We start from the raw sequence: 13637 nt of genomic DNA on the forward strand, positions 1-13637 counted from the left end.
TCCCCCCACCCCAGCCCAATGAAATTGCTAAAAGGAACCAATTGGTATTAACTGGAGGAGTGACCTATTGAAAAGACTCCTGACAACCAGAAACAGAATGGAGACCAAACAACTTGTTTCACATGGCTATCCTGATCCTGAAATATCTACCTCTGTGTTCAAGAGAAGGAATGCTCAAGATACACTATGAGGTATGTTAGCTTATTAGTCATATCTCAGTGCTTCTCTTACATCTCTGGTGTTCTGTTATTTTTTTTAGTTTGCTCAGCTAGAGTTCTGGATGTACTGTGAAACACAGTTAAAGAAAATAGATATGAGAGACCAAGATAAAACTGTACATAGTATTTGTAATGCAGAGGAAACGAGCAATACGAGATTCAAGATCAGTAGCCGGTTATTAATTCATGCTGAGAAAAAACTGAAACAAAGAAAAGAAAAGCAGGGAGATATAGTACATAGAACTGAAGTAATTGTTTACCAGTGCTGGCTGCAATGTATAAAAATGGTGTTGGTTGTACGTAAAATTGTTTGGTGTGATCCCATACCCTGCACGTGAATTGTGTAACACTGACAATTGCCCCAAATTGTCTTGCATCTGAAGAAGTGAGGTTCTTACCCACGAAAGCTTATGCTCCCAATACTTCTGTTAGTCTTAAAGGTGCCACAGGACCCTCTGTTGCTTTTTACAGATTCAGACTAACAGGGCTACCCCTCTGATAATTGCCACAAAGAGTAGCCTGAATAGAATTTGGAGTTTTTTTTTAGCGGAGTCTTTTTAAATGACCTAGATTAACTGGAATCTGACAGCTTGTTGTGTGGGAGGTCACAACAACTGGCAAATGACAAGCAAAAAGATCTGTAAAACAGGTGATGTGGGTTCAATAGCAGGCTTCGTTTGAAGTCTCTGGCATCAGCTGTTTTGGTGCCTGACATTTGGAAAACTGATGCCCTGTATAAGAGAAGTAAGCCATACCAAAGCCCTGAAATGAATATTCTGATCAGTAACTGGCCACCTGTTGACAAGGCTAGATAGATTCTATTCATTAGGGTTCATACTGAAGAGATATTGTATTAGCTGGTCAATAGGGTTCTTGGTCATAACATTGCTCTGTCTGGACTGAGGTGCTTTCACTTAAAAGAGGCCTGTGGCCACAGATACCATTCATGGTGAACAATTGAAGTTGTTTACCACAGTCCTCATGGGAATTGACTAGTGATGCAGTAAAGATTCCCCAGCTATCACCCACACAGAGCTCATTTATGCCTTTTCTACACGACAGCAATTGTGGAGACGAAACGTGATGTGTGTGAAACTGAGAGGTTGAATTTCAGAGCAGCACTTCCTCCCCCAACTCGTCTGTTTGTGTAGTAGTTTAAACTCTTGCCCGTTATTTTATTTCATGAGCGTTCCAGGGATCTGTGTATTGTTTTTTAAAAAAAATATCTGGTCAGCATCAAATGCAGGAAACACAAGCCCCAACTGTATTACGAATAAACCACAACTTAAAATGACCAGGAAACATTCATAATTTTTAATTCACACCAGTAATAAAATTGCATTACATTTTTCATAAAATAAATGTTCCAGTTTATATACAGAAATCAGACTGTACAGAGCCCTCCCCCAGACCCCAAAAAACTCACAAACATACAGGCAATGCAGTGCTCAGCTAAGCAGGCACAACTGTACATCTAAATTTGTAACTGCTTTGTGTTGGGGGCGGGAAAAAAGTACTACAATGTATATAGTCCTTTCTGGACCAAGAATTAAAAAAATATTGCAGGCAAGCTGACAGACGCCCCTCACTGCTTGTGTGGCTGAACGTCCATCCCACAGTGCTTCAGCAAAGCAGGGATCGTTATTGAACTTGGGACTCAAAACTTCCGTTCAGCTGCCCTTCCTCATAGTCCATCTGACACAAGATCATGTTGTTCTTCAGGAAAAATTTGTCTCCCACACAAAATCTGAAATGTAAAATAAATAAACAAATAAATAAATAAATAAATAAAGTCAGGCATGTCCAAATGTTAGTTGGCATTAACCAGGTGGCAGTACATTATGAACTATACTTACTGGATTGGAATTTAGGGAGGCAGGATACAGTGGATAGGGCACTCGACTAGGAACCAGGCGACCTGAGTTCTATTTCTGGCCCTGCCACTGATCTCTAAGAGACTCAAGTCACTTCACCACCTTGTTTCCCTCTCCGACCTTTTGTTTGTGTTGTCTATTTAGACTGTAAGCTCTCTGGCACAGAGGCCCTCTCATACTATGCATTTGAACAGTGCCTAGCACAAGGGGCCCTGATCTCTGTTGAAGCCTATAGATCAGGGGTCAGCAACCTTTCAGAAGTGGTTTGCCAAGTCTTCATTTATTCACTCTAAGGTTCCGCGTGCCAGTAATACATTTTAACGTTTTTAGAAGGTCTCTTTCTGTAAGTCTATAATATATAACTAAACTATTGTTGTATATAAAGTAAATAAGGTTTTTAAAATGTTTAAGAAGCTTCATTTAAAATTAAATTAAATTGCAGAGCCCCCCAAGACTGATGGCCAGGACCCGGGCACTGTGAGTGCCACTGAAAATCAGCTTGCGTGCCGCCTTCGGCACGTGTGCCATAGGTTGCCTACCCCTGCTATAGATACTACTGTAATAATCCAACATGAAAAGTGATGGAATAGATTCCCCAAATAGACATGAGCTTTCAGAATTCACTGAAACCGGGAAGCAAACCGGTTATGTTACACAAAATGTTTGAAATGTTCTATGGTATTCAAATTTCCAGGTGAGGCAGTGTTTACACTAATTTACAGGCACTAAATGGCTATTAAGTCCTTCCTCACCCCCTTATGTACAGTGCTGAACAATAAATAGAAGTTTCTTGATGGATGGCTAGACTCGGTTAACCTTTATCTTCTTGGAATGGAGCGTGAAGTTCTCTGTCTACCATGTAAATTGTTCTGTTTGTATTAAAGTTGACAGAGAGAGACTTGTGATATTTAACAATTTTATTTGATCATTAAGGTCAAAAAGGTTGCACACAATACCTGCAAGGTGCAGTTTGACTGCCACTTGGCTCCTCACACCTCCTGTTTGCTATAGATGTAAAAGTTAATCTAGAATTTTAGGATAATACACACAGTGCTCTTCACTGATCTCCCACTCAAGGGCAGAGTCTGACTTAGCACATGCTAAGTGCTTGACAACAAGGCAGGATATAGGCAAGACAGCCTCAGTGTCCTAAGCCAGTCCCACTACTTCAGGGCAGGTACAGCTGATAGTGATGCAGACGGCCAGTTCTGAAAGACAGATATAGCTGGTGCACACATGTCCAGCCAGCTAGGAACTGGCAGATATGAACTTTAAAGAGGCAAAAACATTAGCTAGGAGTTCGGAGGAGAAATATAGGCCCTACACAACATGAAGCCCAGGGAAAGAGGACAACTTTTTCCTCAGCAGAGTCATGAAGCCTTGAAAATGTGCCCCTACTATGTAGGGTGACCAGATGTCCCAATTTTATAGGGACAGTCCCGATTTTTTGGTCTTTTTCTTATATATATTTCTCCTATTAACCCCCTCCCCTGCGATTCTGATTTTTCACATTTGCTGTCTGGTCACCATACTACTATGCATGGTTGTACAAGGGAAATTCTCTAGTCCTGATCTGGAATATGTTCTCGGCCTGTGATAGTCAGTGGGTAGCTAGAGACTGAAAGCCTGCTATCAGACTGGACAGTCTGAATTATACGAGGAGTGTTCATTTGTATGGGACCTACCACATCCAAGCCTCTCCAGCACCTCATACAAGTTTTCCCCTAATGGATGCCTATAAGTCAGCTGATGCCTTGCTTAATTTGGCAAGTGGGTATAGCGAAAACCTGTGGCTTCCACAGTGCGCTTAATTAGTATGGTTCATTGTGTGATTTAGCTCAGCACCCAGAGTCTCCTCTCCTAGCCTGCACCTGAAACCCTCTTTATAATAGTCTGAAATTCAGCTAGCTAACTTTTAACGTTGTATTCCAGAAAAGAAACAAAAGCTGCTTCTTTAAGAGGAGACTCCAGTTAAAGCAACATTGCACATATTCTCCTGAAAGTTACAGCCTCACCAATGGATTTGCTGAATATACGAAGTCTATTAGCCAACATTTTCCAGACTGCAACTTAAGACAGCTGCTGACTTTCTGCTACTTAATGTTACTTAAACTGTGACCATAAAACCCAAGGAGCAGGAGTACAAAACAATGTCACGCCACAAGCACAAATCAGCACAGTCAACAGCCGCCTCTTGCCAAATCTAGCTGGGGTCTAGAGCAGCCATGGGAGAGCTGAAAAGTGATTCGTAGGGTGTGGTTGAGTGTAGTTCTTTTAAAATCAGGTGAAAACCAGGCATCGTGGGGTCCCATGTTTATCTCTCACAATGTGCTCAATTTACAAAACAAAGATGTTTTTTTCCAGCTGCCAGCTCTGAAAACTCAGCATGGACCCAGCAGGAAGTGGAGTTCTTTCTTTCTCATGCACAACTACCAATCAAGATTTAGCATGCTGGTGTCACACCCAAAGCGTTTTACGCCTGTGCAAACCCAGCAGTTTTCTGGAGGTTGATGTGTGAGGAAAAGGGAACCCAGCCTTCATACACACCGTGAGTGCCGAACTGTTAGAAAAATTTATCTTACTGAGCGAGTTTCATCAGGAATCAGTGAGACATGAACATTGAACCCAGGATGCCATTTTTATAAAGTGACTTTCAGAATAGAACTCAACACGAGAAAAAGGCAGGTGAACTGCTTGAAACATCTTAGGATACTGATGTGTCAGCAGATTACTGTGGTAAAAAGAAGATTTAGTAGATAGACAACAGCTACTTACCCTTAAAAAATGCAACATGAGTTAGGCCCAAGATACATTTTAGGAATCAGTGTTTTTGATGTGCGTTGGAGACGATGGCTGATGGAAATATTTCGTACCTAACACTATTAAATAAAGTATTATTTTGCCTTTTTAAAAAAAACCCACTATGCTAAGACTGGAGCTTGGGACTGAAAAAAAACGGTAATACCAATGGATCCCAAAAAACCTAACTGAGGACTTTGCTTGTGAGAGGCTGCTCACTATTGAGTTTCATCTCTGGGGAGGGAGGTGCTGAATTCCTGCCAGCGCAGTCACAAAATGGATAGGTCTGCCAATGCTTTCTGGATAGCAGTAAGGTATATCAGAAGAATATCAAAGACAGAATTAAAAATAGGACTATGCACCAAAACCCTGGGAAATACAGTTTGTCTGCAAGAAAGTACGCTCCCTGTCCAGCACACCAACCACTAGATGTCACTATAACCTCAGTGGAATAACCCTATTAAACTGGGGACAGCTTGATTTATTGCAGCTGTCAGTATTAATAGGAAGGCATTCTTCCCCCAAACAAATAATACCAGCTTTGTGTTTGATACAGTGCCTTCAATTAAAGCCACCCAAACTACATACCGTGTGTCTGATTCTCCTCATACATGAACTGCTGGGAGTCAGGTGCAACTCCTCAGACTTCAACCAAGTTATACGGATATAAAACAAGTGTGAGAGGAAAGTCCGTCCCTGTATTTTGATATGTTCTCACAAATCTAACATGAAAGCTAGAAAGGTGTGAGCATATGTGTGTGTGTGTAAATATCACACACACAACTCCATATTGACTGAAATTCCAGAGTAATTGAATGTGATGCATCTTATTTTTAAGTGAAATATCAGGTATGTTAACTTGGCTTTGAAGTAACGTGCTTTTCTCCCATTGAGCTTACTCACTCTTTTCCTCCTCTTTTACCACATGTCCCTTCATAAATAATAATTTGTGGTTCAACGGGCAGCCTAAGCAAGGAGGGGGAAGTTTTAAGAATGCATGCTTCAAAAAGGGAGACTATGCTCCATTTAATGCACTCAGCTTCCAAGAGGAGAACTCTATCTTCTGACAAGTGCACCAAAATCAAGAGAAAAGCATGTCCTAAAGTCTTTGCACGCGCGCACCCTCCCCCCCGCATTTAGTCTTTTATAGATACCAAATGAGTCAGGCTGAACCCATATGTCCTTTCATTGTATACGTTGATATGTATTTCTCTCTGCATCTTCCAGTCAGGTGTGGTACAGCCCCATTTAAAACTACCCCACAAGCAGGCCCTATTGCTTATGCAGCAAACTGAAGAGAGCACTTCGTACTCTCCAAAAGGGCTTACCTAGAATATATTTCTCCTTCGTACCCTCCTCACTTCTGAGCCTGTCAGAAGTCTGATTTAAGTCACTCTGAGTTAGAAGTATTTGTGCAAGAGAGGGTCCTATCTCCATCTATGGGTGTTCAGCAAACAGGCTAGATGCTGAAAGATCTCAGAAGCTGTTCATTCAGTTGCATTACAACTATTTCAGAACAGCTGTCTGGTGCCTACTGTGCCTGGATCTGCAGTCCTTGCACACACCCCTCCAACTCCCCTTGGCTCCACCAGGCCCACATCCTCGAAAAGGTTGCAGGACAGACCCAGTCTATGTAGGCAACTACAAATAAGACAATCCAGCCAGTGCTAGCAGTTTCTCGGCCCCAGAGAGGTGGCAAAGATCAAGCGGATTTCCTTGGTTCGTGGGCAAAAATAAAAAATAGTTTGTGTTTTTTTTTTTTTTTTTTTCTCCTGTAATAACTGTGTCCTCACCTCTGGTTGCAGAGTTGGCAGGCAAAGCAGTCCAAATGGTAAACATTATCTCTGGCCCTCATCACCATCTCAAAGGCAGGGATCAGTTTACTGCAGGCAGCGCAATTCCCGGTGGTACCAAAGAGCCTGCCAAAGAAGCACAATCATTAGAAGCCATTTTAATTAAATGGTGGAAGCACTAATTAAGTGTAATTAGCAGTATCAAATACTGTATTGCACCAATAAATAGGAGTTGCAGTATCCATTTCGCTGACCAACCAGTGTGCAGGAACTTGGGATAAAACTGCCTGGTGAGCAAATGCCGATTGTCGAGATGAAACTTCACTTGGCTTGTGAGCCTTGGGCTAATTTACTATCTAATGGAGAAAAGCATTAAAGATACTTTCAGTGCTATTTTGGGGCTCACACAATTTCAGTCAAAACAAAACTATTTGCAGGGTTTTTTCTCTGAACATCTTGCTTCCTTCCCCACCCCACTCAGCACCCATTTGCTCTTCATTGTTGCCTAATGGAGGAATCCAAGCTGATGACAATGAGTGAAATGCAGACGACTCACTAACTTTGCCAATTCCGGCAGGCAAAGCTGCCACTGGAGAAAAGTCTAACTTACCTCCTGTTTTAAAGGAACACACACTTATCTAAAGACACTTGGCAATAATGTTTTACAAAGCCACTTTATAAATTTTGCTAAGACCTCCACCCTCCTCGACCTTCCTGGGAGGCTTTTTACACCAAGGCACAAACAGTACATTCAACAGTTCACTTCAGCTCCCCAGTCCTTGAGGACAGCCCTTCTGCACTGGAAGCTTTGCCACTTTTGTCATGGCTTTTGCTATCTCTCTTCCCAGATGTCTGCTGCTCTTACAGCTCCCACAGGGAGACTAACCAAGAGCTACGGCATCACCCCCCCAGCCCTTGGACAAGTCCCTGAAGACCCATGAGCCAGTGCCACTCCCTGGGGACACGCATCACAGCACTTCTAAATTAGAGCTATAGGAACCAGTTGGGGATGCATGCAACGAACCAAAGATTTCAATCTTAAGCTGCAAATAGTCAATATACACTTAGTTACTTTCTGTTTAAGAGAATGCATGTGATTTAATTGTTCTCAGAGCTATGTGGAAGGCACCTTCTTCCTGCTGATTGTTAGTTTGGCGTGCATGTAAACATGCACACGTGTGTACATCCCCCTAAACATATATGGGGCCTAAAGTCTGTTTCAATTCTTTGGAGTTGGATCTTGCTAATGCCAGTACTTACTGGTTCCACCAATACAAAAAGGAAAAAAGAATAGAGAGAACCACTTGCAGCCTGGCAGAGGAACACCTATGTCTGATTTCTCAGCCTACAATTTGCTGAACAAATCAATGCTACTGATCACTGGACAGTAATCACTGAAGTGTGATAAGATCCTCAAGATAACCCTTCCGCTCTCAGGCTCCTGAGCTATCATGTTAGCTTGTTTGGGGCATATAAAAAGTCTTACTTCTTGTGTCAGATGTTACAAGAGACACCCTTTACTTTTCTGTTATTCTTGGCTTGAAGGCCACTGGACTGTTTTCGGTGGGAGGAGACTAGACATTTGTGTATGACACTTTACAAAAAAAAATAAGTCTACGGTACAATGGGCCAGATAAAAATAGTACCAGAGACACAGCAATGTAAGATCTAAATACTCTTGCCCTCAGACTTCACCACATTAGGGCTGGAAAGCCTGTACCGCAATAGACCGAGCAAAATGGCAAAGAGTCTTATAAACAAACGGCAACATATTCAGCAAGGGCAGGATGGTGGCCTACTCTTATGATAGCAGGCGAGCCAGCCCTTCACGGGCTCCCTGCATCATGGATTAGTGCAGGAGAGAGAGTAGCCTTCAGAGGACTGCTGCTCCCAGTCCTACACAGGTGGTAAGGGACACTGCAAGAAAGGGCATGTCTTATTATGGACCAGTAGCAGACCGGAGCAAGGGTGGTGGTGCCAGCAGTGGCGGCAGAAGCTCACAGTTCCCTCCCTGGAATGCTCCTGGGCCAGCAAAGCTACAATGCCCCTCGTTCTGGATGGGGTGCCAATTTATAATATAGCCCCAAATTTGTATTTTCTGATTCATAGTCATTTTACTTGGCAAAACAGAAGTGTCTCTATCACTCCTTGGTGTAACCGTCTTCCATCATATAACTAGAACACCCTTAGTACAGTAGCAGCCGTCATTAGTTTCAATTTCTCTATTTGATAGAGAACTAGCAGATTAGGAGAACAATGATGTCTGCATTTTTAGAATATCCAAATCACAGCGAACATTAAAAAAAATCACTTAAAAATAAAAAATACAAATAAAACCCAAGCAAAGCAGCCCAATACATTAGGTAAGGAGAACAGTGGAAGTTAATCGTAAATTTGTTCTGTGCACGATGCCACTATTCTTGTGAGCGTAAAATATCCATTATTCATTAGCATCACAGTTGTGTGGAGCTCAATCTAGATTAAATAAAATAAAGCGGCCCCAGACAGAGTTATTTGCATTGTTAAACAGGCAGTTTTCTTCACCCTTCAAATAGGATACTTCTCTACATGGAAATGATGGGGAAGTTTGGACAGATGTTCACTTAACTATTTAAACAGTTAAAGAAACATGAAGATTGTATTTGGCACTGGATTCACCTGTCTTTTCAGGGGTTGGGGGGGGGGGGGGTAAACCAAGTGTTAAATAGCTTTGAATGTTTGCATAAGAGCTGCAGTTTATGTTTTGTCCAGCTGAAATTATGTTGCCTTTTAATGTCTACATAAATGTAGCTCCCAGTTTTTCACTGTGCTAATCTTGTTTTCTTCCATTAAGTTTCAGACAGCCCCCACCTCCCTTCCCTAACATATGAACATTTCACACACATTATAGCACTTTCTAATTTTAATCACTTCTCAGGGAACGATTTAAAGCTCTATATAGTCACTAAAATTCTCGAGTATGCCTGACTTGTAGCTCAAAGTTCACAGGCTTTTTGCTGTTGGAGGAAGTGCAGATTGAGGCAAAGAAGAGACATTCTTCAATTAAGAATTTGGTCTTTGTTTTTTGGCATGTCCAGCTGTCATGCTCCATACCTCCTCACTTGGAGATCACACGAGGAGCAGTTTGGGTTTTTGTTTTTTTAATTTTGGGGGAGAACTCCCTTTCATCATCAATACATCCCATGGTTTAGTTTAAAAAGAAGCCACACACAAAAAAAAAAGGAAACACATACTCCATCCTCTGGATGCATTCTCCATAGCAAATCCCATCTTGTCTGTCACCCTCCCCCCCCCCCCCCCCCCAAAGCTCAAGCATACCAGGGAAATATACCATAAGATCCTCAATATTCTCACTGGCATGACGCCAGTGGGGGTGGGGTGGGGTGGGGAGGGGAGGAAATGAGACAAGGAAGGTTTTTAACCTCTTTTTAAAACTCTCTTAAAAGTTAGAAGACAGCAATTTTTATGTACAGATTTATTCTCTCATGTAACAGAAGGACCTCACCAGCTTGTAAATAAGCTTAGACTATGCAGATTTAAAATTTAACACAATTAAACTTTTACCCTGTGGTAGTAATTATGCTTAATGGCTCTTACTCTGAACTTAACCATGTCTATTGTCGTCAGCCAATCTGAAAGCAGGAATTTAGCCAAGGACAATTTTCTGTAGTTTATAGGCACACTAAAATCCAGCTATTCTATATTCCGATTAGCTGTTGATGTCATTGTGTATAGTAAAAATTAAAGCTAATTGGCACATAGGAGCAGCAGTGAATACGAATGAATTGAGGGGCAAGCGGGTAGCACTCTGTGGAAGTGCTATGTAACTGTTGGGAGGCTTCTTTTTATTTAAAGACTTAGCTGCTTGTAACAGTAATCTTCTGTACAACATTTTGGAATTCAGCAATGCTGTGAAGGTACTTTAAACTGACTAAATGTACAGTAGGGGCATAATTACCCAGAGTTTACCTTTTCTTTAGGGTATGAGTGAGGGGCTTATACTGGCGAGTATGTGAAAGGGAGGGACTTGTCTAAAAGTGACCATCTTCCCCATCATTTTAAACACATTCTATATTTCCAACTTACATTCATCACTCATGAATGAACATTAGATTTGTACCCTTTCCATGAATCTTCCTTCTCGCCCCACTCACATTCATTTATGGTCTAAGCTATATGATAATCTGCACATCTGTTTCATTATCTCTAAACCTACAAACAATATCTACAAATGGATTTCTAAATACCTAGCAATACCAAGATTGCCCTCCATCCTGGTATCTGCAAACCGGCAGCAAGTCAGTCGGGGGCCAGAAAATTCTCCTATGAAAAGGGACTGAAAAGATTGGGGGCAGCTCACTTTAGAAAAGAGATGGTTAAGAGGGGATATAAGTATATATAAAGCACAGAATGGGATAGAGAAGGTACATTGGGAGCTTTCATTCTCCCTGCTGTATAATATGAGAAACAAGGAGGACATTCAGTGAAGTTAAAGAGGCAGCAAGTTCAAGGACACTTTTTCCACACAAAACATAATCAGATGGTGATAATTATTGTCACAGGACTGTTGAGGCCACAAATTTAGCAACATTCAAGAAGGGACTGGACATTTATATGGATACCAAGAATATCCAGAAAGTTATAATAGTTAACACAAGCAGATTTTAGAAGAGAGTAAACCTCATACTTAAACCAATCACTAATTACTAGGGATTAAGTGGTTTCAGTATGAGGAGACCATTGCCTACCATGCTAACCAATATGGTCTCATTTTTAACTTGTACTCCTCTAGCTGCTCTGTAACCATCTGCTATTATGTTATATTTAGATTGTCATCTCTTTGGGGCAGAGACCGTCTTTGTTCTTGCTTGTACAGCGCCTAGCACAACAGGGTCTATGATGAGGGCGCCTTGGCACTTCTACAATACAAGTGGTGATAATCGTTATAATAAAATTCTTGCACCTTCCTCCAAAGTATCTCATGCTGCTGCTGTCTGAGACTGGATACTGGTTTAGATACACCCTGGGTCTGATCCAGCGTGAAAGTTCCTATGTCCATTTCTCGTACCTTGAATTCATAGTCATGAGAAAGAGCCCTGTTCCTACCAGTTCAAAACCTTCCAGCAAGTTGGACTCAAACAACTTACATCAGTGTTTGTCAGCTGCATGCGGCTGACGCAGTTCGAACAATACACGTGTTTATTGTGAGCTGACAAAATACTGAGTATGCAAATAGCTGTAGAAAAAGCTTAACAGCCACTTAATATGATAAAAATGTAAAACCAATTCTAAAATGTAGAGTCAAGGCTGAAGGACATCTCTAATCGGTCTTTGTGTGGGATACAGATGTAACCTACTCCTGTGTTTGGTTTCTCTTGGCTCCCACAAAAACGACAAGGCAAAAATCAGATTGCCATGTGGTAAATACCTGTCAGTGAGTGCACACTTCTGAATATAGCAGAGTCAATGCTACAGTGGAAAGTTGTGCCAATTGAAAGAAAGTAGACATATTTTGACATTAATGAAGTCGGTTAAGTTGTTCTTTCATGATGATTTCTAGTTCAGTTCCAGAGAACGTACATTTTATGCCAGAGAGTTTATTACTCATGGATAGCTAAATAGAAGGAACTGAACCAGCATAGTATAAAAAGCTCTCTGCTTGGGTGGCCAACTAGCATGGAGACTACGGGGCATAAATTTCAGGATTCCTCAAGGCACACATCTTCAGTTGAACAATCCATATGGAAGGTATTTATTTTGGATCTTTTGGTCCCTCCCTCCACATTTTAGAGAGCAAGAGATTTACACTTGGTATGAAGCTGTCCCACCCGGTGCCAGAATACAAGTACCATATCCCTCAAAAGCTCCAATCTTCTTACAGTATAACTGCTCCAATTGACATTAAAACCAATCTTGGCTTTCACAGATGCTGTGTAAACACACACATATGGAGACAAGTTTTCTTAGGAGAGTTTAGAAATATTAATAGGAAAGTTGCAAGTTTGAAAGTGTTAGAGGCAGGTCAGTACATCAAAGCCTACAAGAATTAGTCCACCCCTTAAAAAAGTTTTGAAAAATAAAATTAAAATCAACTAACAAACCCAACTGCAATTTGTTATCCTGGAAAGTTCTGGTTTGTATACGTGAAAGGCCCTCATCTCAGTAACCACATAGGAAATAATCTTTGCTGTGACAATATGAAGTGTAACAATGTGGTTGAAATGCACCATCTTTTGCACATAAAGTGCACATTTACTTTTTCATTGTCAATCTGTCTAGGTACAAAACAGTTTAGAGGCAGGGAAATCCCATGCAGAATGCCTCAAAGTGGTTAAGAATAATAAAAGTCAGTTTAACAAACTCTACACCATTATTAGGATCTTCAGTAAAACCCAACTTTAAAACACAGTCCTTTCTGGCCATGCTGCATCTATCATCTTTTTCACAGAAAATACATTTCTGGATATAAGCAGGTTGATTGTGTCCCTTTAATAACAGATCATTGCCTAATATATCTGCTGCTGATGCCCATATATGCTGTATATTTATTGAAAAAAATAAATAGCACCCTCCTTGGAAGACTTCCCAAGTTATCAAGTTCTTTCTGCTGATTAATGCTCCTGAATGTAGTTTCAATGACACCGTTGACAGATTAGCTCAAGTTTTGCTAGTTTTGGCGCACACACTGGAACTTTCAAAGTTTGTGCTTGAAATGTGGAACTGTGGTTTGGCCATTTGATTTGGTGCCACCATCATTACTTACACATGGAAGTCTATTGAAAGTGAGGCATTGCTGTGCATGCTCTCTAGCCAGACAAAACTATCACATATTTTTGAAAATCAAAGACTCACTTTTCTTAATCACGAATAAAAATACTGTACATTTACTGGAAGCAATAACTTGCATCCAAAGGCATCCCTAAGCTCTTTACTCACAAAACTGAAATATAAAC

At 41.1% G+C, this 13637-nt stretch overlaps 1 protein-coding gene across 8 annotated transcripts in view; it reads right to left on the bottom strand.

The window, feature by feature from the left end:
• Positions 1 to 1509: 1509 nt before the first annotated feature.
• Positions 1510 to 13637, bottom strand: part of LMO1 (LIM domain only 1) — a 75807-nt gene continuing 63679 nt past the window's right edge. For all 8 annotated transcript variants that reach the window (XM_054028414.1, XM_054028413.1, XM_054028415.1 and 5 more), the window contains 2 exons: positions 6685 to 6810; positions 1510 to 1965 (listed from right to left, as the gene is read on the bottom strand). In XM_054028414.1, coding sequence (XP_053884389.1) covers positions 1860 to 1965; positions 6685 to 6810 — 232 coding nt within the window. In that variant the 3' untranslated portion in view covers positions 1510 to 1859. The remainder of the gene's footprint in view (positions 1966 to 6684; positions 6811 to 13637) is intronic.

The sequence above is a fragment of the Malaclemys terrapin genome, chromosome 4 (genome assembly GCF_027887155.1).
Source record: "Malaclemys terrapin pileata isolate rMalTer1 chromosome 4, rMalTer1.hap1, whole genome shotgun sequence".
Classification (NCBI taxonomy): Eukaryota; Metazoa; Chordata; order Testudines; family Emydidae; genus Malaclemys; species Malaclemys terrapin.